General features: G+C 37.6%; 1 protein-coding gene across 6 annotated transcripts; it reads right to left on the reverse strand.

Annotated features, from left to right (window-relative positions):
• Positions 1 to 305: 305 nt before the first annotated feature.
• NT5C3A (5'-nucleotidase, cytosolic IIIA) lies at positions 306 to 27796 on the reverse strand. 6 transcript variants are annotated; one of them, XM_054274003.1, is made up of 10 exons: positions 27534 to 27796; positions 13992 to 14098; positions 7045 to 7143; positions 6533 to 6602; positions 5801 to 5847; positions 5567 to 5652; positions 5201 to 5290; positions 3808 to 3970; positions 3247 to 3447; positions 306 to 2542 (listed from the first exon to the last, which is right to left on the reverse strand). In XM_054274003.1, the coding sequence occupies exons 1-10, from the start codon at positions 27643 to 27645 to the stop codon at positions 2441 to 2443; spliced, it is 1077 nt and encodes a 358-aa protein (XP_054129978.1). In that variant the 5' UTR covers positions 27646 to 27796; the 3' UTR covers positions 306 to 2440. The 6 variants fall into 6 exon arrangements, with proteins under 6 accessions (XP_054129978.1, XP_054129982.1, XP_054129980.1 ...); XM_054274007.1 differs by lacking the exon at positions 27534 to 27796 and adding an exon at positions 11409 to 11459 and having other exon boundaries at positions 307 to 2542; positions 13992 to 14041; XM_054274005.1 differs by having other exon boundaries at positions 308 to 2542; positions 27508 to 27595.
• Positions 27797 to 27849: the final 53 nt, after the last annotated feature.

Raw genomic sequence — 27849 nt, forward strand, 5'->3', positions numbered from 1 at the left:
GATAAACTGCCTGTAAATGGAAAACTTTGTCCCAGTGTAAACTTTGGTAGTTATGTCTGGTAATTAGACTCTTGCAACTGGAGGCTGGTTGAGTAAGCAGTGCATCCAAACACCTTGATGTTTTTCAGAAGGCCTTTGCCTTTTGGACTTTTATTTGGCAGCTATGACAAAAGAGCCAGCATGATTGCCTGGATTGGGTTTAAAAAAGCTTTAAACCCAAGATTCACTAACCCTACTCCCCTCCTCCCAAAACTGTAACATTAGCCCAGCCAGTGTAAGTTCTGCAGCTGTTAAATACTGTTTGCAGAGATCCCCTGGAAATGCTGCAGCATTCCCCAAATCCTTGCTGTGCCTGGGTGGTGCAGACCACATCACTGGGTGGGCAGCTCATGCTGATGCCTGTGAGGAGTCCCACAAGCCCTGCTTGTCCTGCCCATGGTGCTGAAGCTGCAGTGCAGGCACAGGGGAGGCTGTAGGGAGGCTGCTCCCTCTCTCTGTTTTGCCATGACCATCCTGCCCTTCTTCCCGCCCCGGGAAAATGGAGCTGACAGGGAGAGGCCACAGGGACTGGGCCAAACTTCACACCCAGTCCCTGTGACTGCTGCCTCAGCAGCTGGCACTGCTGCCATCAAGCTCTCCCCATCTTTTGGCTTTGGCTGACAGGCTCTTTGCAGCTGTTGCTCCCATCTCCTCCTGTCCCTGGCACTGCCAGGGTGCCTTCAGCTCTTCCAGTTTGCTGCTGCTGCCTGAGTCATGCCTCTGGAATGGCAGGCAGCCAAGGCACTATCCTCAAGGTCCTCATCTTGACTGTCCTACTGGTTTCTTCTCAAGGGTCCCACCTCTGGCCTTGTGGCTGCCCCTGTGTCAGGCCTAGGGAATTGCATGACTGTAGGTTTTGTACAAGGACATCATCCCTCAAACACTGCCTGTTCAGATGCAGGATGGAATTTCTAAAAGGTCCCTGTGCTCAGCAGTTCCCTGATGGCACAGCATTGTGCCGTGAGATTTGTGAAAGGATGATCACACTACCTCAGATTTTGCATTGAGCCTCTGCCCTGCATTCAAAATACAGGGATGAATAATTTCATTTTACTGCAGAGGATGGGGTATGGAAACGATCCTCTCTCTTCCCTTCTTGGAAAAGTTCTGGCAGCGGTGGTAACAGATGTAGAGCTGCTGATTTGGAAAAAAATGTGTCTGGTAATACCAAGTCTGAATTTTAATAACAGACCACAGGCTGTAAGGAAAGAGGCCATGTCTTGAGATGTGTTGTAATTCTGGTGGAAGAGAATGCAGATCTAAACTCTCCCACATTTTCATTACAATTCCTCAGGAACGGAAGATGGCACAGTTTCTGTTCTGTATAAAAGAAAGCAAAGGGGAACAATGATTATATTGCACATTAGGGGAGTTGTATGATTTGCCCTCTTTTATTAATGAATAGATTTAGTGCAGCCCAGACCTCACAGGAGCAGGGTCACAACATCATCTTTAACTCATCCTGCAGCAAGCTTCTGAAATTGCGGCTGTTTTAAGCTGTACTCTGTACACGATGCTGAGAGGTGCTGTAATGTGCTCAGTACAGAGGAAAAACTTTCAGAAGATTTTTTTTTTTTGTGTTAAGGGTGGTGAAACTGGCACAGGTTGCCCAGAAAGGTGGTAGATGCCCTGTCCCTGGAAACATCCAAGGTCAGGTTGGATAGGGCTCTGAGCAGCCTGGTCTAGCTCAGGATGCCCCTGCTCATTGCAGGCAGGCTGTGGACTATCAGCTTGTGAAACCATCTGTTGTTACAAAGATGAGAAAATTTATCTCAGACACACTAACTTAAAACATTCTTCCCATTTTACAGAGGATAAAGAAACAGTAAGAATAGAGAATGTTGTGCGATGATGATGCAAAAATATGAAGAAGAAACACTTTGCCTGAATTGGGTGAATAAAAGCATTTTTACTGATGAAAAATGTATGTATGAAAAACTTTTGTGTGAAATTATGTAGCATATGAGTTAAGATTCTTCAAAGTACAGCTGAGACCGAAATGTCTTTGCAAAGGCAACAAATGCACACTCTCCTTACAGAGCATTTACACCTTCAATTTTACAAAATAGCCACGTTTTCTAAATGCTGCTCTGAAATGCCTGATTAAAAAGGACAGCGAACCACAGTATCCCATCAGCAGCAGTTTATCACGTCTATAAATCCAATTTAGATCTTGTTATAACAGGAGTGTGAGACAATAAAGAACAGTGTAAGAGCAGTAAGAGGAGCTTGTTGTTGATAATTGATACAATATATATTTCATAATACCAAAATGAAGATAAAAGTTTTAAATTAAATCAAATAGTTCCGTAAATGAATAATAAACACATCTAAGATAGCACATGTGTGCTCTTCTGTCCAGTTGCCTCCTGGAAGGAATGGAGTGACTTGAGACTGCAATTTACAGGATTTTCTGTAGAATGGAGTTGGCAACTTCCAGGGATTCATCTTTCACCAAGACAATATCATAAGAGTCCATGTATTTTTCCAAAAGCTCATCTACCTAATTGCAAGAAGGAATAAAGAGAAAGACCCACTTAGTTATAGAATTAATTATTGAAAGAGTTTTTGTCATTAAAATATTGCCCAATCTTTCCACCAAATTCTCAGAATAAGCCATGTAAATAATGTATTACTCCTACAAGTGAATTCCACAGGAGGACAGAGTAGGAGTGCCCTGACCTAAAGGGCATTCCAGGATATAATAATCATGTTTATTCCAGGGTGTCACACATAGAGATACTGAAAGAAGAACTACTCCTGGAAGGGCAGGGAGAAATAAAACTACAGTTTTCTCTCTCATCAGTCCAAATGGATATTCATTATAAATTAGCAAATAATCAGTTGAATGTCACTTAAAAACCCCAAAAAGTAAAAAGAAAAGAGGAGGGACTGCCTGGATTTGTTATTTGTGAGATTATAATTTTTCTCAGTTATCAATTTAGTACTGAAAGGAGGAGAAGCCACAGGAATTTAACAGAATTAATTTTTACAGCCTCTGAATTTTACTTCTCTAGGAAACACCTATTTAGAAGTAGCTCTGTACAAAAACCAAGGCAATATATACTTGTGGCTCTGAGTTTATTAGGGTTAGGAAAAATCCATGAAAAAATGTTTGAAATGTCAACCCAAATAGGTTAAACACTTGGTTTGATATGTGAACCAGTGCTTCATTCAAAGCTTACAAGGTTATGTAAAGCTACTTACTTTATCATTGAGATAGCCAATCTTAAGAATGTGCTCAACATTTGCTACTCCATCTGCCATACTCAAGTCTCCTTGAGAATCACCCAGCAGTATGATATTGCTGTTGTCTTTTAGCTGTTTGAAGTACTCTGTGTTCTTCAAGGCACCATCATGTTTGTTGTAAACATGAATCAATTCTCCTTTAAATCCTTTTAATATTCCCTATTGAAAAAAGCAACACTGAAGTTATGTCTGGTACCATTCAGGCAGGACAGCATCTAGAATGAAAGAGGTGATGTTACTGGTGAGCCAAGACTGAACTGCAAAATCTGTCATGATGAACAAGATGAATTAGTTTAGAGTAATGTCATGGCTGTGACAGCACAGTTAGGAGCAGGCAGACAATGATTCTCCCTGCTTGGAGGAGTGTATAGATCTATCTCTCTATATATCTGTATATTTATCTATATATATCTCTATATATATATCTACCTTGTAGTGTGTATAAATAGATACTAAATACTACACACAGTGTGGTATTTATCAAACATGTTTGATAAGAATGTGTTATTTCATACGTACGTTTTCATCAAAGTCCATGAAATTGGAAACCACTTTGACATTAGAATGGTAGACCCCAGCCTGGTGGATTACTTCCTCAAGAATGTCACCAATCCCAGCAGAAAATATGAACACAGGAATATTATGTTCACTGAGCTTATCAAAGAAGTTCTCATACCCTTCTCTGCAACACAGAATGAAAATACAAATCAAATCTCAAATAAAAAAAAGCCAAGAAAAGTTCCAGTTTTTAGGAGGCAGTCACATAATCTTTGGAAAATAATTGATATTTCCTGAGCACTTTACTGCATTTCTTTTAATTCATCTTTTCAGGTCAGCAAGAACCATCAACCTAACACAAGGCATGTTTGCAAGAAACTTTTGCATCAAGCTGTTTAGTATTGGTCTGTATAATTTCTGCCCCCAAAATATCTAATCATGTTTTAAAGATTTAAAAACACTTTCCCCTCCCTAAGTACTCCAGAACAAGCAATCAGAGCTCACTCTAGCTACTTTCAGGCTGTACATCTCTTTTCAATCTTCCTTGCTTAAATATCTGACTTTCTTTAGGGTCATTACTGTAAAACAAATTTTGTCTTTAAATCTTCAAAACATTTATTTTGCTTGCTGAAAGATTTTTAGTATGCAGTATACCCTATGTATAGCATTCCAGGAACAAGATAATATTATCTCTATATGCATTCTCCATACAGACATAGATTGGTAGAATTTTACATTAAAAAAAAAATACTGTGAAAGTTCTGGAAAGAATTTTAGCTTGTGGATGAAGATTCAATCAACATGGACTTAAGCTTTCAAACAGGCAGAGACTGGGTCCTTGTCTTTTGTACAAAAAATAAGGATTCAGCCAGTTTTATAAACAAATACTTTCACAATTTAAATTCTAACATCCTGTTTCAGTATTCCAAAATTTACAGTTTTACAGATGGAAATCACAGCACGTTTTGGACAAGAATTTTGCTGTCTTTTAAACTTGCCTTGAGCCATAGAAGAACAATATTTAATACAGTATATGAAACATGTTCCTCAAGTGTTTCTCAAAGGAATTAAGCTACACTTCACATTGCTCTTAAAAAAAAAAGGATCACCAGTGCCATTTAAAGAGGATGAAAGTCTACAGAAATTAAGCTTTTAGAGAAGGGACTAAAAAAAGTTTCAGATCTCTGCTTTATACACTGAGATTATTGTCTGCATTTAGGTAGATACAACACACCAATTAAGTGGGAGCATGGAGATCTCAATGTGGTCTAAGGTTAAGGTGTCTCATTCTCAGGAAAATGTGTGGGTTTTTTAATTTCCCTTTTCTTTTTCTTTTCCTCCCCCAACACTCAGGAAGAATCTACAGAAAATGCTCTGAAACAGATTGATATAATTCAAATTAAAAAGAACTTACTTCAGCATAACATCAGATTCCCTTACAATTTCTGCAAACTTGTCCTTCTGTAAGCCTTGTTCAATGAGTAGTGCGTGGGATTTATGGTACCTAGAACATAAACAGAAAATGGGTTGAATGTTGCTTACATCACACTGCAACATTTACAAAGGACCACCTTTCATTAAATTTCACGATGAAAAAAGCATCCTGTATGGTTAATTCTTGCTTATTCAGGTTAAGAGCAAAACAAAACCAGTTGTACAAAACTTAAAGAGATTAATTCAGTTAATGTAATAGCTAAAAGATAATATTGCCATTAATTTGCTTTTAAAGACTTACTAAATCTAATATTAATACAATCTGAAAATAGGAGGTGTCTCTTACCATTCCACCATATATGGGTATTTCTCTTCAATGGTGAGAGCCGGATCAATTTCAATGGCATAGTAAGTTTCTTTCAGCTGAAATAACTGAAGGGGGAAAAAAACTCATCAGATGTTTAATGTATTTCATGAAATACATTGGGGTTTGGTCTAAGCAATCAAAAGAACACTCTTGTCAGGGAATAATGACAAATGTCTGTACAACAAACCAAATGCTTGTAGGTTTTTTGTTTACCTTTTTCCGACATTCATCTGTGATGATTTTAGAGTTATCAATGATGTCTGGGAAAGGGGTGAAAAAAAAGACAGTTAAACAAGATGATACATTTCTTTTACTTTGCTCTACAACACTGTAAATGGCACAGATGACAATGTCTGGTGACATACCAATATGTTTCCTCAGAACCTTTCTTACCAGCAACCAGCAAAAAGTACATTTTTCTTCAAAAGTATAAAGGTGCCCTTCCCTTAATCTCTGATTTACAAGACCAGATACAAGCTTTTATATCTGTTTCTTGAGATTTAACTGTTTTCAAAATCATCCTGAGGCATCCTATATGTTTTAGAGTTCCCACTTCTTCTTTGTTCCAAAAGACTACAGCATAAGGATAAAATTGCCAAGAATTCTAAGGAGTTTACAGTCTGGTTCTTGCAGATGTCAGGACTATGATGAGTTCTTGAAAAACAAAAGTCAACCATGCCATATTTAGCCACTAACATCTGAGGGTTCAAAACTTAATGTTTTAATTGTGAATGGCAACTTATCTAATTCACACAGATTTTGATTATTATATATATATATATATATGCACATAAAAACACAGTCACTAGAATACTTTGCCAGCAGATTAGGTAACAAGTCAATATAAAATCTCATTTGGAAATAAATTGAATAGAAAATTAAAATATAGGGAAAACTAAAAGGAGCAAACAAATCAATCTGAATTAAAAAAAAAAAAGTACTCACTATGACAAGTTGGACATCTTTTTCCATTGTAGGAAAATCTACTTAATGTCATATCAAAATCTGTAATAATCTATTTAAGGAAAGAAAAAGCAAAACTGTCTTACAACATGGAGGAACAAAATAAAGAATGGCTAGAAATTCTGAACGATCAACAATAGCTGCAGCTGAGTAGCATGTGTGTCACAGAAGCCTCCCTATTCTATTGAGCCATTGTCATGGAAGCTAGCATATCCCAGAAAAGTCATGGTTTTTCTAACAAAACTGTTTTTCTCATTTCTTTGCTGAGAATAGCTTCTGAAATTACTAAGCTTCTATGCTTATGTCATTTACTTAACTAGTGTCAGGCTGAATTACAGTTGAATCAACAAGGACTATTAAAAGAGTAACATGTCTAAGTTTTGGAGATTTCTTGAAGGTTGAATTCTATTACATATATACAGTTATGCTTAAATTTTTTGGCATAGAGTAACAATCCCACAGTTGCTTTTATTCCAAACTCTTTGCAACTCTACCTGAAGTTTGGCAGCTCCACCTTTGATGAGGCCACAAATAATCTCCTCTACTCTTGCTGGATCCTTAATATGGACAGTCTTCTTCTGAAATTCTGGCATCTATAAAGAGTAAGAACAAAGACATAAATACACTTGCAGAGGAAAACCTCCTAGGTAATAGCTGCTGTCCATCAGGCTGGAAGCTCTGCATCTACAAACAGTTTCATGTGACATCAAGACATGGTCAGGACAGAAAGACAAGAGTAAGAAGAAGCAGGAAATACTCTGGATGTATTAATCAATGACTGCATACTGTTCTGTTTGCTTACAACATCTGTTTTCATTTCAATGCCTAATATCACTTTATTCAATAAACTGACACTCAGAAAAGGTCATTATAGTTGTAGGAAAAAAGAGAGATATGTAGGAACAGGACATATAGGATCATCTTGTGATTCAGATATTTCACTAGGAGATGGTAAATCTTAAAACTAACTCTCTTTGCAAATAATATGCCATCAAAGTATCAGAGATAAAGAAGACATCTATTGTTTCCTTGAGAATGCTGAATTATTGTCTACTGGGTATTTCAATACAACAAGGCTGTGCAGCAATCCCTCCTCCCTAGCCAGTCCATCAATTGCTACCATTACCTATTTCACTGCACACTTTTGAAATAACATAATATCACTCTATACATTCCTTTTGGATGAAGTATATTTCTTGAATGTTTTGATAAATGAGGGATTTGATATAAAACAAGAAAAAACCCCCTAAAACCCAAAAACCCCCATTCTTTCCCAAACAATTCCCCAAGCCTTTGTTTACTCTAAGAGTTTATCTTTAAACTTGTAGAACGGTACAAGAACTATTTATTTACAGGAATTTCCCAATGTAGCAGGTATTTATTTCCTTTATAATCATGTATGGACCCATTCTAAAGAAAAGAGTCTGCAATCTGTCTAAATGGGCATTTATGAGTAGTAAACTTTATTTTCTATTTATAAAACTCCAGAGATGCTAAAGTGTTAGGAATTACATTTTTAACATTCTGATCCTTCAACCTTCATTTTCTTATAGCTAGCATGTAATCAGTGCTGCAATGAGCTAATTAAAATAAAAGGTGGTGGTGGGGGGAAGATTCTATTTCAGGAAGTTTCTGGACCCAGAGTTCTGGTATCACCAATTGTCAGTAAGTCATGCAGAACTGTTTCTTCCAGCTCTTGATGCCAGTAAGTCTTTTCTTCATTAGTAACAGCCAACTTGCAGTCAAATTGCAATTTGGTTATCACATAAGAAACAGGTGCCGTTTTAAGGTATGCAAATGTATGTTTTTGTAAGGGAAAAGACACTTGTGTGCCAGACACAAGAGGGATCCGAACATACCTTGAAATATCAGCTCTAGTCCACTCTGTTCTCAGGTGGGAGCAAAACATTGCAGCTACATCCTTATCAGATGAGCAGAGGCTCATCTAACTCTTTGTTCAAAACCCCCACTCACATATTCCTCACATTCCTCAACTACCTGTGTGTTTGGAAAAGTTTGCTTAATGTCTAATCTTCCTTACTGTAATTTCAAGTCATTCAACTTGGAGAAAAGCGTTCTTTTTCTCAGATGCTCACTGGATAAATTTTCCTTTCTGCCTGAAAGGAAAACCCCAGTGTTCTTCAATCTTCTTTTGCAGAACACAATTTTCTAAATCTCTGATAATTCTTGATGTTGCCTTGGCCCACCCAGTTGAACCACATTGTTTTCCAACACAGCATCCATGACTGTGGGTAAAACCTTTCTGCTCTGCTCTGACAAGGCCTTGGCTGAAGGGCCACTTTGGCCTTGTCTTCAGGTAGCATCTTTGCATGTACATTAAAACACATGCCCTGTCCTAGCAGTAATATGGTGAGAATGACTCAAATTCAGTTGGAAATGACCAAATATTCTCCAAAATGACTCCTAGAAAGAAATGGGCATTTGTGCAAAATGTTAAATTTTACATTTAATCATTCTGGATTGTATCTTTTCTTCCATGTCAGTGCTCCTATCTTTCGGTAAAACAAATAATTTTAAATCCACCCTGTGCTTACTGCTACTTTCTGGCTGATGTCCTCAAAGACACTGCTGAAAACCGAAAACAGAAATCCTTCTAGAACCCTAATCATGAGTCTCTGATAAATTTCCAAGTTTTTCTGCCCATTCAAAAAAGTTTCCACAGTACCTTCCACTAAACCACAGTACCTTCTCAAAAATTCTGTCCTGAACAGGGTATTCACTACTTCTTTGCTTTATAAATCTCATAAAGAAACAAACTCTATTAATTTCACTTTGATTGGAAGAATTAAGGTTTTCCTTTCTGATCTTTTGGCAAAGACATTTTCTGTAAAAGTGGTATCTCCTAAGGCAATATCCCTGAGTTCTTTGTGTTGTTGCAGTGCCTGGCTACTACTTCTTTTCGCACAGCAAAGCCACAAAAAGTACATCAGGATTGACTCCCAGCTCTCAGCTACTTCCCAGGCTGGGAGTCATTGAGAAAGCTAATGACTGTTGACAAGACATAGAATTCCTGAAAAATATCCATTAAAGGATTCACTAATCTTTAGAGATATACCTGCACAAAGCATTTCTTTATTCACAATTAGCAGCACATCTAGCCTCACAAAACAAAATATTAATAATCTGTAACTCTTTAAAGGTGCTTTATGGTTTTTCTTTTGTATGTTATATGGTGCTGGTAAACAAAAGTAAGCTTTCCACTTTTTTCTGCATAGACAATATTCTTTATAATGAAGCACAAAGCAGTTTGACTTGGTAATTTTTGTACTGTAAATTGACTAATCTAATTCCTTTAACTTTCAGCAAATTATATATGTATTTTTAGATTTGGAATGCAAAAATCAAACAGTGAAATCTAAATGCATGCTTTTTAAAGAAGTAGTTAAGCATTATTTGGTTTACTTAGATACTAAGCAACAGATTTCCTAATATAATTAACTTAAACAGATGTTGGGGTAGATGGAGAGATCAGAGGAAGGGACTGGAAAAGGAAAATTGGATTGTTTGGTACTGTTTCATTTCAGACTGAGCCCTTTCGTAAGTTTCTGAAACAACCTGAGGAAAAATCTTGGTTAACACTTTAGTAGATCATGTCAAACAAGAAATTGCTTAAGATTTTAAGTGTGATGAAAACTTCCTGCTTTGATGTTGTAAACTCATACTCAAGATCAGTTTATAAGACTAATTTATTTCTAACACACTCTTCATTTTTGCACACAAATTGGTTGAAGAGTATTTTAATTTAGGGGTGGGAGAAAGTCTTCTACAGCAAGTATAACCCAGACATTTTTATTCTCACAGACACTCTTAGAGGAAAAAACAAGTCAACATTACAGGCGTGACATCTGATAAAGCCTCAGACAAATAGGGTTAGACAAAATAGCCACTTTTTCTATCACTAGTTCCTGGTATTAATATTTGCAACTGAACATTAAGCAGCAATTCTTTTATTTATTCTTTATCATTATTATAGTAGAAGTAAATGAAACTGTCTAAGGACTGAGTAAATGAAACTGAAACTGCAGCCACCAATTTTCTGGCAAACTGTTTCCTCCAATGTTTTACACTCCTGCCCAGTTTAGCTGTTGTTTTGTTGTTGCATATTTGCCATTCTTCCCAGTTGAAAGAAAAAACCAGATTCTAGTTAGAAAGAGCTGATAAGACAGATGAAAGAGTTAAGGGCGAAAAGTTCAGTCAATTTGATAAAATTAGTGTTTCTATTTACTGTTTAAGAAAATTCTAGCAGTCAATTCAGTGAGCACACATAAACCTCCCAAAATTCTGATGCACCAGTTGACTGGGATGAGCACAGATAAAGAAGCAGCCAACCAAAAATCTCCACAGCACTTAACCAAGTCAAGACAGCTTTTCAGAACCAGGAGCTTCTACATACAGAGCTAAAACTACATAAGCACAGGAAAAGCAATTCAAAATTCATTGTGACATCTGAAAGTACATCATGTTAAATCACTTAAGTGCCCCTATTTATTCTGTCATATTATAAAAGTGTGAGAAGAGTTTTGCTTTCTTACCAAGAGCATCTATATGCTAATGAATAGCTCAGAGGCTCCTGTGTCTTAAAACATATGTATGGCAACTCCGAAAGGTAATTTGTGGTTGGCATATACACTGGCCACAAATACACTTTAGTTTCTGGTCTCTGACATTTTTAGGAGCCTCTGAGAGAAGGAAGAACCAAACTGAAAAAGATTATTTTAAAGGTTGAGCTTAGTTGGATTTATGAAAAAGAAAACAATTATCTGCTTGTTTGTGATAGCAGGTAACTGGAATAAGGATGTAGGAAATGATTTTGTAGCTAGGAATGTTATAGTCATACCTTGAGGAATGAACAGTAATGGATTCACGCAGGTTTGGAAATCCCCCAGTCCTACAAACCACAGAATGGGTCATTTACCACAAGGATAGTTCTGAAAATTACAAATCTATTTAGTACATGAGACATGCATCTGTGTAGCTGGGTTAAGTAAAGAGAAGTATCTGCCATATTGAATTCTAGTTTTGAAATGAAGTTTCTTATATACAACTGGATAACAGAAGTGCAAAAGAACTGCTTTTATGTATCCAGGTGCTGCTTAGTACCTAAGTTGTCTTCTTAGTATGTGAGGCAGCGTGTATCTAAGTGCATGCTGTGTCAGTTTGATTATAAAACAGGAGCTGGTGATAAGACCTGTCATTCATTTTAGTGATCTAAGTGAATTTACAGCTGCCATCATAGACATTTCCAATTAGGTATCCCAGGAAATTAAAAACTGATTGTGTCCACAAGGAGTAATGTCATATTCTGGAGCTAGGATTATACTGAATTCTTCAATCTACTGTGTTGGAGGTACAGCAGTTGCTTTCCTCCCCCTACCCAGTAAAACAAGTCCTGATGATTTACACAAAAATTAAAAAAAATCTAATAAAAACTCCATATAAAGGACAACTGAGTGACCTTTTGTGTTCACTGTCAGTAATTTTAAGTAGGGAAGGACGAGTTGATGAATTACTTGCTATCTTAACTACATAGAGATATGGCTTATTTCACAACCAACTCTAGACACAGAGCCTAAAATATTACAAGTACTAACTCAATCTGTAGGAGGTTGTAAGTCTGCTAAGTAATGCTCTGACGAAGGACATAAAAAAATGGTGCAGAGTATTTTTATACTGATACCCTGTAAGCCTACACTACTTGGCAAATACCAAGTTTTCTTATTTTATAAAGACTCATCTAGTATGGAAGCCTCCCAAAAATCAAATCGTTGCTAAGAAAACACCCTGGATTATAAGTGGAAAAAATTTTTAGAGAACTTCTCTATAAATTTCAGTGATTGACAGAGTACTTTGTTAGATTTCAGTAATTCTGAATCACAGTAAGAACTGCTCTCACACTTGTAAATGTATCAAAATATTCCACAAAATTTCAGATTACCATAATGTCATGAAAAGGACAGGGTAACAAATAAGATCGAAATAAAGATCTAGCTGTAATGCTATTGACAGGATGTGAATTTCAAGTATAACACAATTTCTATTTTCCTTCTTTTTTGGTAAACCTGCCTTAGACTAGACTAGGTTTCAAACCTGTCATCTTTTGATATAGAGAACACACAAGGGTGGGCTGGCAGGGAGAGAGAGCTATCCATGTTATTTCTGAGCAAGGCAAACAGAAATCAAAGTGATAAATTGGTTAGGGGAAAATTATTTGTAAATTTGATTCTAATCTATGTTGGCAGCTTCCAGGTACAAGAGTATAAACCAAGACTAAACGACATTTATTTTGGGAATTGCAGATGCCCAGTTTCAAAGTCTTACACTAGCTATCACATATATTCACTTATGAACATGTACCAAAAAAGGCAGAGCATGGCAGCAGTGACAGCTGTTAAATTTGATACCCAGAAGCTACAGAAAACTGGTTTTGGTGTTCTTGGTGGAAGAAAGAAACAGTTTGGTAAAAATACAAAGAAATAGTGTACATTCCTTAATTTACATGTTATTTTCCAATAATTTTTTTTTCTTTCTATTAATACAGAACATGACTTGCTCTAGAAAACAAAGCTTAAAAAACTTCTGAAAGCATGCAAGCTTCTCTATGTAATTTCTGCTGCTTGCAACATTTGAATTGCAAGAAACCGGGGAGCTATAACAAAATCTACAGAATGACACTGTGAGAATATTTTCCTCCAAACGCTTATGCTCATGTATGAAGCAAGACTGCCTATAATTCAGACAATTTGAATTCTGGCCCATGAGTGCAACAGAGGTCCCTCTTAGCTGCTCCAGCTGTTAGTAGGCTTATATTTTAGACAGGAACATCAAAAGCTACTGGACATGAGTGTAATCACATCAATCACTCCATTATGTGCAGGTAGTCAGGAGAACTTCACTAGTAATTGTGCACTCTTCTAGCATAATCTGAGCTCAGGACAGAGACTCACTAATTTATAATTCCCAAAACCATAATACATGTTATATTCAGATGATGCAAACTCAAATATGGTAAGAAATCCTTAGTAACTAGTAATTACCAAATTACTATTTTAGTAGTTCTGCCAAGAAATAGCCTTAGGACTACTTAGTTAAAAAGTAGTTATTATGGGAATGAAACAACAGAACACTAAGTATCTTCACAGTTACTTGATAACATGCTGTAAAACTAGATACCCAGCACAGGTTATATGAAATAACTGAAAATGGGTTCACTGCTTAAGGTATTTTAAGACATGGCATAGGATGCACACTAAAAATAATTTTTCCTGGTTTACGGTGTTTATTTATTTACATATTTTTATACTTAATGTGCTGGATTCTGATACTGAATTTGGGAAAAAAAACCCTTATAAAAATCTGGAGAGAGCGCTTTCACAGAAAACACGACAACAGCATTTCCTCTTGTGTTTTTAAAGGAGAGTACCTGTGCGTTGAGCTTAGGGCACTCCTGATTCTTCTGTCCTTGATTTTGTCCTACTGCAACAGCATAGGTGGCAAGCAGAGTCCAGAGATGCAGGGCTTGCATGCAGGCTGCCAACAAAAACCAACCAAATCCTTTTAAGAATTGGTCTGCTATATTATGTGGTCTTTCTATTCCTGCTGCATAAAATAAAAGCCAACATGCATGGTACATAGTGACATCACTGTGAAAATACCAAGACTCCAGAACAGTCTGATACATAGTTAGAAGTAGAGGAACATTTAAGCTATTCAATGAAAACCACTAAGTATATTTATTCCTTTGATGCTGATGCTCATTCTGTGCTATCATATTTTTAATTTAAAAATACAGTTTTTTAGGTTTTTTCACAGTCACAATTAACAACTGGAAGTAAGCCCTCAGCTCATAACCTTGGCTTAAAAACACAGGCAAGAAGACAGTCAATACTGCTGACAGAAGCTGTGCACACTTACCAGAGGGTTTTGCAGGAGCAGCTGCAGAAGCAAAAGAAAATTCCTCTTGCTTGAGACACACTAATATAGCAGCCCAGGGTGCAGTTGAGGGCGTTTCCAAATACAGCCTGACTAATCCCCGTGCAAAACCCCAGGGTCCTGTGACGCACGTCAGCACGGCACAGCAGTTTGTTATGCTCAGCAGTACAGCCCGACGGGCTTGCAGATCATCAGCTGGTGCACCAACAGCAAAACCTCTGACCTTCACTGAATGAACAGCTTTCATGGATGCAGCAGGCAAATTTGGGCTGCTCTAACAGAGGAAGGCAGCTGTTGTCCAAAACAGAAGTTTATTATTTTGTTATTTTTTAGTCCTTTTACAAAATCTTTCCAAGTATTTTAGGATTTCCTGTTGCACAGTGCCACAAATTTCTTAGAGCCTCGTTGACACGGTTTCAAAAATGTTTACTAGGCAGCACACATTTATTCATGTAGAAGGAGCAAATGAATTAATGAATCTTTGTTTTGGCTGTAATTATCTGTGTGATACTGAAACAGGAAATCAAGGAGCCTTCTTTGTCAGGATTTTTGAGAGCCAAGGCAACTCCACATAGTTTTAGAAGTTTGTCATTAGGCATGCTGCCTGATCAAAGACCATAACTAGGTGACAGAAGATGGATTAAAAAGAAATGTTTTTTAGAGTGAGGGGATGAAAGACCTATGGTCTAATTGTATTTTACATTTTGAAGTTGTGTAAATGTTAGTGTCACACAAAGCTGACTATTGCTATGGCAGCAGTGCAAGCTTCTCTATTACTACCATAACTCATGTTCAACCTCAGGTTTATGATCCCCGTTTCAGGATGCCAGGACTAACCACCAACATCAGGCCAATTCATACATGGCCACTAATGTGACCAGGGTAATTGTCACAGCTGAAGCAAGGGCAGGTTACAAGTGTAGCATGTACAAAACCCGTAACGCTATAAAAAAAACCCAACAATAGCAGGGCTCTAGAAATTCATTAGTTATGAAGATATCTGGTGTGCTTTCTACACTAAAAAAAACAAACAAAACAACAGACTTTCTGAATGATACAGTAGATCCATATGTTTTGTGTCTGCATTCCAACTGTAGGCTACTATGTAGTCTATCAGGATTCCTCAGTGTATCTGACCTACATGTGCACTTTCATTTTGTTTTCAGAGGTGTTCTCTGTTTTGAGCCAACAAAACAACTGAATACTTGAGCTAATACAAAACATGCAACTTTACTCAACACTTATCCTCTTAGAATTGATCAAGATCTCCTGAAATGTACATGTTAAAGTCAGCTGTATCCTGAAGCAGTGAAAGAGTTTGAAAGGTATGTTCAAAATATAACATAATCCCTGCTATGACTGTATACAGTAAATTGAACTTACCTGGCATTGGTATTGCCAGGATTCATAGCTAGCACTACACTACTTGTTATAGCATTTGTACACTGTTGTAACAGGTAACATTCAGAGAATTTTACCCTTCATGGTATTTTAATATGGGCAGCATGCTTTTCATTAATATTTTTATAATCATACTTGGGGAACATATGTATAGTGCAGTGTCTTGAATAAATATGAATTATTTGCACAAAAAAAAAGGATTTTATGTCCCTGCTAGATTTCCAATGTTAAGAAAATGTTACAAACAATGAGGTAAAATACTATTGCTAGATGATTCATGTAGTTCAGGTAAGACATCACTTGATACATTCAGTTTGCAAAGAACCTGCCTTTGAGCTGTCAAGAATCTAAAGAAAGCTAGTTTCCCTTTCAGAAAGCTGGGGAAACAAAAACAAGATGGTTTTAAAAAAAATTATTTTATTAATTAAAAAAAAAATAGTTACAGAAATTAAGTCCAGCTCTTACAGACTGTTTTTGGTATACCAGACTAATTAGAAAGCATTCTAAATGAACTATTACAGCCTCAGTGAAAGCCCTAGAAAATGGCGTGAGCAAAATTTCTGTAAACATTAATACAGCCAACACCTAATTCTTAGAAAAACATCTACACTATCTTTATCAACAGTGTACTTTCACTCTAATGAAAATGCCATACATGGAACTTCTCAGCTACAAAACCAGACTGTCTTTGCAACTCCAAGAAATCTTTGTGTACAACACTTTAATTACCACAGCTCCTACTAACCACATTCTATTACTGCTGATTTGAGCCTGCTGAGCATTTTGTTTACAGTGTTTAATGTCTGGTAAAAGAGGAGTTAAAATGAACACTGAACACTGATTTTTTCACAGAGAGAGAAATAAACTCCAGCATGACATTTCTACTCTCGAAATAAGGAAGGACATTTCAATATATTTCAAGAACCACAAACTGAAGACGTGTAGTTATTTCAACATATAGATTCTATTTTAACATTTTCTCTTTGGCTGAGGGCCATATCTTGACTACAGAATATTCTATGCAGAAAAAGAGAGAGAGGAAAAAAAGAACAACACTGAAAACACTAGATGATTTATAATTTATATAAGACTGGGAAAAGGTTCAACTTTATATGCTCGTGTGTTTGGTGAACTTGGTTTGTAGAGGATGCTCTTGAATATGAAGCACTGCAAGTTTTAGTCTAAAGTAAAGAAAAGCTGGTTCTACCAGTCCTTCCACACCCGTGACCTAGGTTGCATCCATTTGTGGAAAGAATTAGCACAGGTATATTGCCTAAGCAAGTAAGCTGAGCTTTTTCTTTAACTAATAAATGGAATACTTCAACTAAACTGACATAAACTTTTAAAGATCAAGAAAGAGATCATACCTTTTTAGAATATTTCCTACAATATTTAGAGGTTACTGAATTCTGTGTAAGGTGATTGAATCTTTGGTGTAAACATCAGCTAGTGTCTTCTCATGAGCTTACTAGCTTTTATTCCTGTTTAGTGACCCTACCACAACTGAACAATTTTTGCATATATCCCTATATATTTAGTATGTTGCTTGACTTTACTTGGGCAATACCTTGCTTTATTGTAGGGATCAATTTTAAACATTAAAGAACTGTATTTGTTGCCTAATTTTGCTTTTGTACTAAGTTTACTTAGTACATATTTTCCAAAACAGCCTACTTGATATAACCTCATGACACAGGGAAAGGTACCTGAACCTTGGTACTCAAGTACCAACACCAAGCAGAAGAAAGGAACCAACACAATCCTACTGTACTCAAAGATGATTATATTCATGCCCTAGTGCATTGAGTTAATGAGCAGCATAATGGCTCCAGGAATAGCTTTTTATATCTGTGACGATTACAAGGAAAGTAAGATCAATGGTCAGTTTGATGAAGCCAGGGTACATAAAGGTTTAGAAGGTTGCTTGCAGGAACTTTGGATACCACTTATCTTTGCAGCACAGGTTTGGTGTAAAAACCCATGGCAGCCATATTTACAGTTGGTATGATGCAAAGAACTATGATTTGTACATGAAAGTGTGTGTCTGTCACAGAGATCACTTGGGAGGAGTGTAAGCAATTCCAAAAAGAAAGAGCTTGAACAGCACGTTATGAAAAAGTGCTAAGAACATATTAAAGACTGAATTCAACAAATTGTGATAAATCCAGAGATGGCACATGCTAAGTAGGTGAGGCTCTAAACCTGAATGGTATCACAAGACCTACTTGTGATATTAAAGTCTCTATATCTTTTAACAGAGATTTTCTTGATCTGATCAGAGATCCAGGTTTCTTTACAGTTGATGGGAAAACTGGTGATCATCTAATAGTTGATCATTTATGGCTGTACTGAACACAAATCTTAATGTCAACACACACACTAAAACAAGTCCTTTAAGCATTTCTTCTTCTGTTTAATACATTTCTCTGATGATAGAATAAAAGATATTGCAGCATCATTGTCCCTTATGCAGCTTCTTCTTGTGCTTACAAAATCATTCTAAAAGAAGAGATTTCTGTTGGTGATAGATCAACAGATATTTTGGCTCTTACAAGAAAATGAAGAACTAATAATAACTGGGGTCTACATTTCCAGTATTTCCTGTGATCCTGTCAATTATGAGTTTCGGCAAGAACTTAGTCTGAGAGAATAAAGGAGGTACAAAACATTCAGAACAGTTCTGGGGTGAATGAATGCAGCTCAGGATAGGCATTTTTTTCTCTGATTGTATATTAGGGGAATCACCTAATCTTTGTGCCTAGCTGCCATTCCCTCATTGTGCAGAGATTTAACCTCTATAACTGGCAGGCTAAAAGAAAAGGCATGTATTATTTAGTTATCAGTAAGTATCTCAAAATGATGAAGAGATCTTCAGACATTTCTAATGATAATCTTGGAAATACCACAACTCCCTAGCCAAATTTAAACTGATGGGTTTTTTAATCATCATTGCTTCTCTCTTGCCCTTGTGAACAAAAAGAATATAAAAATATTCTAAATGTAAGCAAGTTCAGATCAATACAATTAATCACATTACACTTAATTTTTAAAAATAGCTTCTAAAGCACCAGGATTGAAAGAAGAATTCAAGGTTGTAACACCATTCATTGCTTGGCAGAAGAATATGGAGGATTTTTTCTTGGCCTTCAGACACACATTTCACTATTCTTAACAGAGCTTTTAGGATAAAATCTTTATAAATCCATTATGAACTTGGAGATTAAATACCAAAACCAGTTCTGGTTTCCCTACCTTCCATGGAATAAACTAGAACAGGAAAAGGTCCGAGTTTTAACTCCATCCTTCCTTTTTCTTGCCAGTTCTTCTGAGAACACAGATAATCATTTTTGAAAAATAAGAATTTTTTTATTTGAGTGGTACTCTCATTTTCCTTTAATACTGCTATGGTGTATGTTGGAGTCTGCCTGTCTGAAAGATCCATTTCCCTACATTATACAGAATCTAATACTTTCTTAAAGAATGCTTACAGGTGAGGCTGCTGGTACAAACAATCCTTTTCAAAATAGCTAGGCAAACAAAGTAGAATTCTAATTACTGGCAGTATGTAAATATACTGTGGTACATTTACAAATCATTGATTCTTAATTAGCTATCAGGTATGCAAAACCTCACCTTGCATAATAAGGTCATTTTGATGAGCCATACTATTTTCCCCCCAAACTGTACATTCACATGTATACCTTTTATAATTACATATCCTGTATATATCTACATGGACATGCATTGAAAGAACTTAAACAAATGCCTATTTCCCTAGAAGCTTCCCATGTAACACTATCTAGAATGGAATTTGCATTAAGGCCAAGGCTTGGACTGAAACAGTTGCTGCTGATTCTCTTTTTCTCTTATCTGTTTCTAAGAAAAAAAAAATCAGCTTAGATTTTTTTTCACTAAGCCTAAGAATCCTGTATCTAGATCAAATAAACTCTGACCCTTGAATAGTGGAGTTGTGGGACTCAGTTTGAAAGCAAAGTCAGCAGGACAAAGTTTAATCTACAATACATTACCAGACACTACAGGGAAGAATTAAGTGCTAATATAATATTCCAATTAAATTACACATTGAGACTAATGAAGTTTTTAACTGGTAGGTTCTCTTTGATTACAAACTTTTTTTTTAAATTAGTGAAAAAAAATTCCATTAAATCAAAAGATGAAATACAACTACCAAACACTCCTTTTACAGGTAACAGGCAGAAGCGTCATGACTTGAGGCATGAAGGATTGTTTTGACTCCACATCTCCGTGTTTTATGAGTGTTTCTCACTGCTGGATCCATTCAAAGATGCTGGATGCCATATTTCTTGTGCCTCTGTGCACCTGCCTTCTGGAAATGTTCAAAACCAATACTGCCTCTACTATTCTTTGCACTCTACTACTGCTGAAGTACCGAGAGTGCTCCTGCTTTGTGCTAAAGCCTACCCTTCAGTTTCATGTATGATTTTTCCATGGCAACGTGCAGACCAAACTGAGGCTTACCCATCAGTGATACTCACTGCAAAGGCACATGCAGCTGATAATAGTAAGTGTTGCCATAATAGCTGCTGAGTGAAAAAATCACACTTTTGGTCTGATAACTAGAAAGTTTCTGACAAAGAGGGAAAGCTTTAAGGGAACAAGATTAATGGAACATTTCAGTGGTATTCATTCTGTCATTTTAACATTTAAACCACAAATAAACTAGGATTATTTCAGTGATCCAATTTACAGAGCAGACAAACAAATCTTTATAAAGGAGTGCAGGAAGGAAATGACAGTTAATGAGTGGGAAACAAGTAAGAACAAGCACATTTGAACAGGAATTTTCTTGGTGGCAAACCCAGCTCAGGAAGTCTGAAAGTCTGTATTCAGACACTTAATTATCCAAGTCTGGGCTTTACCCCAGCCCTTTCAAAATAAAATAAAATATTATTTTTAAAAGTATTGAGATTTATGAAAGTAGGAGCCACAGAGCCACATTTCTTTCCAGCAATAGGTATTACTGCTATAATTTAGAGAAATGTTGTTTAAAATTATTTTTGGAATTACCTTCTGAGATAAGTCAGTGCAATTCCCTACTATTTTAAGGTATTAGTGAATGAAAATATTATAGTTACTTTTAGTATTTAAACATAGTGTCTTCTTTGACCTGTGTGCTGCAATCTTAAACATATGTCCACTTGTACTGAAAAATGCCTTCTCTTTTTTTTTTGGCATTTTACAAAGCACTCTTGATTAGGCAAATTTAAAAAATTCTGAGGACTTTTAATGGACACCAATTTTTTTTTCTTGAACCAGCAGAAGCTCCCCATAAATAACCTAATAAAAAGTTGACTAACAAACAGCCCCAGATTCCAATCTAATGGCACATTGCCCGTCAAGTTGCTGCATGATAGCCATTGAACTAAAATGTTGCTTACTGCAGTCATAAGTTCTCTGATGTTTTACAGCAGCTGACCCCTTGTGATTGATGACTTTTGGATGGGAGAAAGAGACTGACATCCAGCAACTGGTCAGGATAAGAGCTGCATGAAGACTGTGCCCTAGGAAGAAGTCGTCTCTGCAGATCAACTACTGCAGTGCTGTGACTGCAAGAAGACCAGTTAGACTTCACACACCCTCCATGACAATATAAACGACTCTCTTGCCCAGTCTTATCTGGCCTTCTATCCCTGCGCAGTGGTTAGGGAAGGAAGGCAGGGAGAATAGCTGGGAGATGTTCCTGCCTCTCAGCTGTGCTTAGCCTGATTTCGGCGGTGCAGCGGGAGCAGCCCGGCTGAACGCGCCGGACCGCAGCGGGCAGTGGCCGGGAAAAGGCCCCGCTGAGGGCCAGGATTCCCTGCAGGGACAGGTTCCTCCCGGTGCAGCGGGAGCAGCCCGGCTGAACCCGCCGGACCGCAGCGGGCAGTGGCCGGGAAAAGGCCCCGCTGAGGGCCAGGATTCCCTGCAGGGACAGGTTCCTTCCACAGCAGCGGCCGCCCCCTCACACACGGCCCCTGGCAGCGCCACCTGCTGCTCCGAGCCGCCTGCTGCAGCTCGACCAGCCCGACCCGCCGCCGTGAAAACCAATTGATTACTCTCTGACAAACCCACCAAAACACGGCAACAAAAGCTAAGTCTGCTTCTCTTCTAGGATTTTTCCTTAAGCTCTCTCCAGTAATAACTCTTTGCAGGAGGTGAAGTGTACACTGTATTTCACTTGCACAAAATACATTTGTGTATGCACACATGGAGGGAAGAGGGGTGGCTCACTGCTTCAACTAGCCAACACAGAAATGAATATGTATTTTGCATGTATGATGTAATTCATGCCAGTGAAAATAAAATGTAAAAGGAAGCTCTGGTGGGTTTTTTTTGTGCGATGTTTTGTTTGTTTGGTTGGTTTCTTTTAAAGAGAGGACTTCAAAAGTTCAGGCATTTAGCAAGTTTCCAGTCCAGACTTCTACAAATTACGATGTTTTTACATTTACAGGTACACTGCTATTGAATTCACCACAAGTATTTGCCTACTTATAAATGCATGGATCCATACCCTGGGTCTCTTACATTGATCAGTTTAGATACTTTCTATAAAAGCTGGCAGTTCTTGTTAACCCAAGACTGAATGTATGACTGGAATGCTCTGCAACTTTAATTCATAATATGAACCAATTTGCAATAATATGTGGATTCAGGGTAAAAACTAGAAAAAACCTTATTACTGCTTATATTCGACAGTTAAATGTAAACATGTTTAAGACTTGCAGTATTTAAGCTGTAAAAGAGTTTAACAGAACAGATGCTGTAGGTCAACTGGTAAAAATGAGTTATCACAAACAGGAGAAAAATCACTAAAAATGTGACTTAACACATAGCAAGCATTTATTAAAAGGTAAATATATTTCAGAGCAGAATGAGTAATTGAAAGATTGCTTTTCTGTCTTGGAGAAAGACTTTATACAAAAGATAAAAGAAAGCAGCAAAAAAGCTTTTCTGAGCCTAAACCCACAATCTATACTGTATCCTGATGTCTACACTGACTACTTGGAATTCAGTTTTCAGGTACAGATCATCAGTATGTTTTTGATAACTGTTATAATTTGCATAAATGAGTTCTAAAGAAACTAATGCAGAATTATAGATTCCATCTTCCCATACCCATCCCTTTTAAGAATGTAGGTTTCAAATTACTGAATTCAAAACAAAACTCAACATAGGCAGCGGCAATTTCAGAAAATTAAAACCTACTTCTGAAACAGATAGCTGCATTGTAGGATCAGTTTACTATATTAAATGAAGTAAAATATTAATATGTACATAATTTTGACAATAAGAGGAGAAAACAATGGAATTCAATCAATTTTCATTCTCCTGGGATACAAATTTCCTAATTTTCTAACTGAATTATTTTACAGTGAGAATGAAACCTGTTACTGGTATCTAAGTTATATCAACATGCATTGTCCTTAGGGTTTTTCCTGCCCTGTGAAAACTTGCTTTACAAGCCACATGTTAGGTGACTTATATGATGCACAGTGGCTGCCATTAGGCTGCCTGGTATCACGCATTATCTAGGTGGCATATATTGCGATTATCTCTGCAAACAGTGTGTGGGCAAAACAACCTTGTTTTAGTAACTGGTGTCTACCACTGCCAGTTGATTTTTCTATTGAGGAATAAAGTCTAAACAAAACCCAAGGTTTATAGGAATAGTTATATAGCATCTCCAGTACTCATGTCAAATTTAACTTGGTTTTAAAGTGTTAACAATAATCTAAAAATTATTCTAATACTCTAATAACGTAGGGGCTCTCAGTCACATGTCAATAGGTAGCAGTGGTATTAGGAGTTCTTTCACTTTTCACTACTTAGGTGCATTTATCACAGCACCATTCTTTTTGAACAATATTATTCCCAAATGGATCATATCACTGCATGGCTCTCGAGCATATCCAGACAGTGACAATGTCTTGACAAAGGCTTCATTAGAGGGAGTCCATCTTCCTTCCATTCCCCTTTTAGCGATTCCAGTTTACTCAGACTCAAACCCTTCTTCAGCTCTGTATAGGCATAAGCACATGACAGAGTTGCAAATACCAACCACTTGGACTCCTGAATATGTATGCTACACATTACACACTCCTCTGCTTTTCACTCTGCTGGGAGGTCAACCTGCCAGAGCAACGTCACAGTTACTATAACAACTAGTTACCAGCAACAAGACAAGAATAAAGAAGTGGTGTGTGATTGCTGCCAGTTGTATCTTCATCTCCGGCACAAATGCTCTTGTGCCCTACGAAACAAGAACACAGTCTCACCAGAGACTGCCAGGTAAAAGAAAATGATAATAACAATCAAAAAAATACACTTCCCTATTCCTCTAATAGAATATATACTCACAGAATATGTTCCTTTATTTCTTAGGCAAGTAGATAGATAGCAGTTACCTTGCTTCTTATTAATTTCCTTATTTCCCTCTAGGTAAACACTACTCCTGCAAAAATCCATGCATTTCTTCCCTTGAACACAATAAACTGTGCACTGCCCAGAGACAGTTGAGTGGGTGAAATGTTTCCTGTAAACTGACACTCTGCTTTAAAGCTGAGTTTAATTTGTTGTTGCTGAACTTTGATACAAAGTCTCTTTTTCGTGTAATTACACCCCTCACTTCAGGGACAGATTGGAGAAATGGACAAATGTAACTACACACTCACCCAGTTTTCTGGAAAACAAACCCGAGAGAGGAAGTCTCAGTTTAAGGTATTCTCCTATTCTGTTTTCAACAAGCTCTATTGCGTTTCTTATTCTAACAGAAAAAAAAAAAAAATAAATTAAAAGCTCCAAAACCAAAGAGTGAGGAACAAGCTGCTGAAAAAAACCCCAAGATTTTAACAACTTTATTTATGAAACAGACAACAAAATATACTGTTACTCCTCTAAGAAGTTTTTTCTGACGTTAAGTGCACATTTTAATTAATTTGGGCTACTGTTTACAGGGGAATATTTCTGAAATATTTAGGCAATGTTTTTGACTCTAGTTTGTGAACACCGGTTTTCTGCCGAGCTGATCAAAAGCTCAGCAAAAAGTATTCAATGAAAATTTGAAGTCTATTGGCAATACAACTATTTGCTTTATAGGAATACACAACTTAATTGCAAACTTGTCTGTGGCTTGAAAAATCCAAAAGACTGAACATTACTCTAAGGTTTCATCTCTTTCTAAAATAGCCTGGAAACATTTTCTAGAAAGTTACTCTGAAAATCTAATTAATTGTTGACCATCCCTTTAAATTACAGTGAGCAACCTTGTAGCCTACTTTTGCTTTCACCTGACTGTGTAAACACTTGTACAGTTTCACAAAATTGGCAACGTGGCTGTGCTAAGTAATAGCACAAGGCTTGGAGAGATGTTTGTTTCTTACCACACAGAGTGAAACTTCTGTGACCATTACTATTAATGCCTCTGTTACTTCAGAAGTGGAGCTGAAGTAACTCTGTCTACATTCATGAGTGCCTAAGGGAAACTCCCTGTTTGCAAACTACACACTGTGGAGGAAGACACAATATTAACATTTTAATTATAAATTTAAGCCTTTTTTATCAAATAAGATGAAGCAATTTTAAGATGTCTCCATTAAGCTTAAATTTCTCTCTCAGGCTAATTGGTGTGCTTAAGGAATTAATCTACTGAAATGTGAGCTAGATATTTAAGAATTACTTGATTTCATTATTCAGCAAGGAAAGAGGGTTACCCTTTCCCACAATGCTTGAGAATCCTTTCCACTTTTCTTCACAACATTTCTTCTTGGCATCATAATCCTTGATATTAACTTCTCTTACAGATGTTCTCTTTGATTTGTAAAAGTTCCTGTCTTTTTAGCACTTAAAGCTATATATTTTTTTTCTTATACTTGGGTTTTTATATTCATCTAACTTTATTTTGACTAAGAAAGAAAAATTGCTGTAGTTAATTATAATGAAATAATGTTTCATTCACATAACTAAGATGTAAATAAGCCTGATCCCAACTGCTTTTGATAAAAGTTATACATCAAGGTAATTCTGAGTCTAATGTGGATATAAAACTACAGTGCAATGTTCCCCAAAGAAAATTTGAACCAAAAAAATCTGCTGAAAATATAAGAATGAGCCCATAATTTTAATCTGACACAGAAGACCAGCCAGGTATTGGAAGAAGATACATTTCAATAAGGCAGTATTGTTTCTTACCACCATCGAAAATTACACTAAGTTACAGACTGGAAAAAGCATCTTCTCCTCCATAGCTCAAAGAAAAGTCCCCTTGTCATAAAATAAAATTGATAGTGTCTTGTAAATGACAAACATTGAATCAAATCTGCATTGGTGGATAAAAGAAAGTTCTTCCAAATGCAGCATATTCAAATAAAATGCATGTACACATTTTTGCCCATACTTGATAAACTCAACACCTTGGTATGAAGTTTACATAACTATTTCACTTATTTCAAAGAAATTGCACAGCCTGAATTCATGTGTCCACTGGAAATACTACGTAAGAAAGAAGACCTGCATCTTTAGAATTAAGGCTATTTGCTAGTTAAAGTGGCAATCCAAAGTTTCTGCTCTCCCACAAGCCATTGGAACTGTGCTTGGAGAAAATAAAAACCAAGTCATTCCTCTCCAAATTGTCAGATGACATGAGATGACATGACTGATGACTAGAAACAGTATTTTTTTCAACAGTAAGTGATGCCTCTACAATGAGCAAAAACTCCAAGTAGAATTCTTCTTTGGACCCACATTATCACGAACTGCCCTGCATGAATTCCACTGGCAAGCATGGCAATGTGCGGCCAAGCGAGCACTTAGGCAGCTCGCAATTTACATACAGAATCCTAGCTCTTACTAAAATCTGTTTCCACGTGTAATTATAAAAATTCATCAGAGCTTTCAGTAAAATACAGCAGGGGGGATCACAAAATACCCATTAGCTAACATCAAGTGCCTTGAGGATTTCAGTTCAGTTCTTCAGTACGGCAGTGTCCAACTCACAAAATCTGAAGGACTTCCACATAATGAGCATGTTGTCCAAACTAAGATCTTTTACGACCCAGTTATCCACAAGCAGATATTTAAATAATTTCCTAAACAATAAGCTTAACAAGGCCAGCTAGAGAGAGCGAGCTCCATCTTCCTTTTATAGTAACCGTGAACAGACTGTGCTTCCCAGTTTCAACAGATGGTTGAACACGTGCTGTGTGCGTGTCCATTTTTCCTTTAAACTAACTGCGAGCAGGCTTGTAAATTACCACCAAGACCCACGGGTACGTACGTATCCTACAGGTATATACGGGCCGGACAGGGCAGGGCAGGACGGCGCAGACCCTTTCCTCACGCACCTTTTCCGTGCCAGTGGGTCACGCTGAGGGGGAAGGAACAGCTGCTCCTGCCTCCAGCGCCTGTCCTTACAGAAATCCCAAACTGAGCTCAAGGTCCCCCCTCTGCCCCTCCAGATATGATATCCCCTCGGGATACCCGCCTGGCTCCGCGGGAGCGGCCGTGGGGAGCCGCCGGCCGCAGCAGAGGAAGGGCAAGGAGAAGGGCGTGCGTGCGGGGGCCGAGGGGCTCAGCCTCTTACCACGTACCATCTCGATGATCTTGGTCTTCTTACCCGTCTTCTTCTTCATGGTGAAGATGTACTGCGCCAGCACCACCCCGCCCACCAGCGCGCACACGCTGGCGCTCGCCACCGCTCCCATCTTGGCCACGGCGGTCCTGTCCATGATAGTAGTGCCCGGGGCGCCGGGAGCCGCTGCGGGGAAGCGCGGCTGCGCCCCTCGCTGTGGGCGAAGGAGCGAGATCCCGGCGAGACCCCGCTGACCGACCGCCGGGTCGGCAACGACGGTGCCGCACGCGCCCCGCCGTCCCGGCCCCTCGCCGGCCGTACCACGCCACAGGCCAAAGGGGGAGAGAAAGGGTGCACGCAC

Source organism: Melozone crissalis, unplaced genomic scaffold (genome assembly GCF_028551555.1).
Source record: "Melozone crissalis strain CALT ecotype California unplaced genomic scaffold, PUWL_Pcris_2 ptg000016l_1, whole genome shotgun sequence".
Classification (NCBI taxonomy): Eukaryota; Metazoa; Chordata; class Aves; order Passeriformes; family Passerellidae; genus Melozone; species Melozone crissalis.

Bases quoted from the DNA above. Each gene is read 5' to 3' on its own strand.
- NT5C3A (XM_054274003.1), bottom strand. From the start codon at position 27,645: ATGGACAGGACCGCCGTGGCCAAGATGGGAGCGGTGGCGAGCGCCAGC. The intron at 5,848-6,532 runs GTGAGTACTTTT...CCCCTTTCCCAG, and splicing joins AAGATGTCCAACTTGTCATA to ACATCATTGATAACTCTAAA. The intron at 2,543-3,246 runs GTAAGTAGCTTT...TCTTGCAATTAG, and splicing joins TTGGCTATCTCAATGATAAA to GTAGATGAGCTTTTGGAAAA.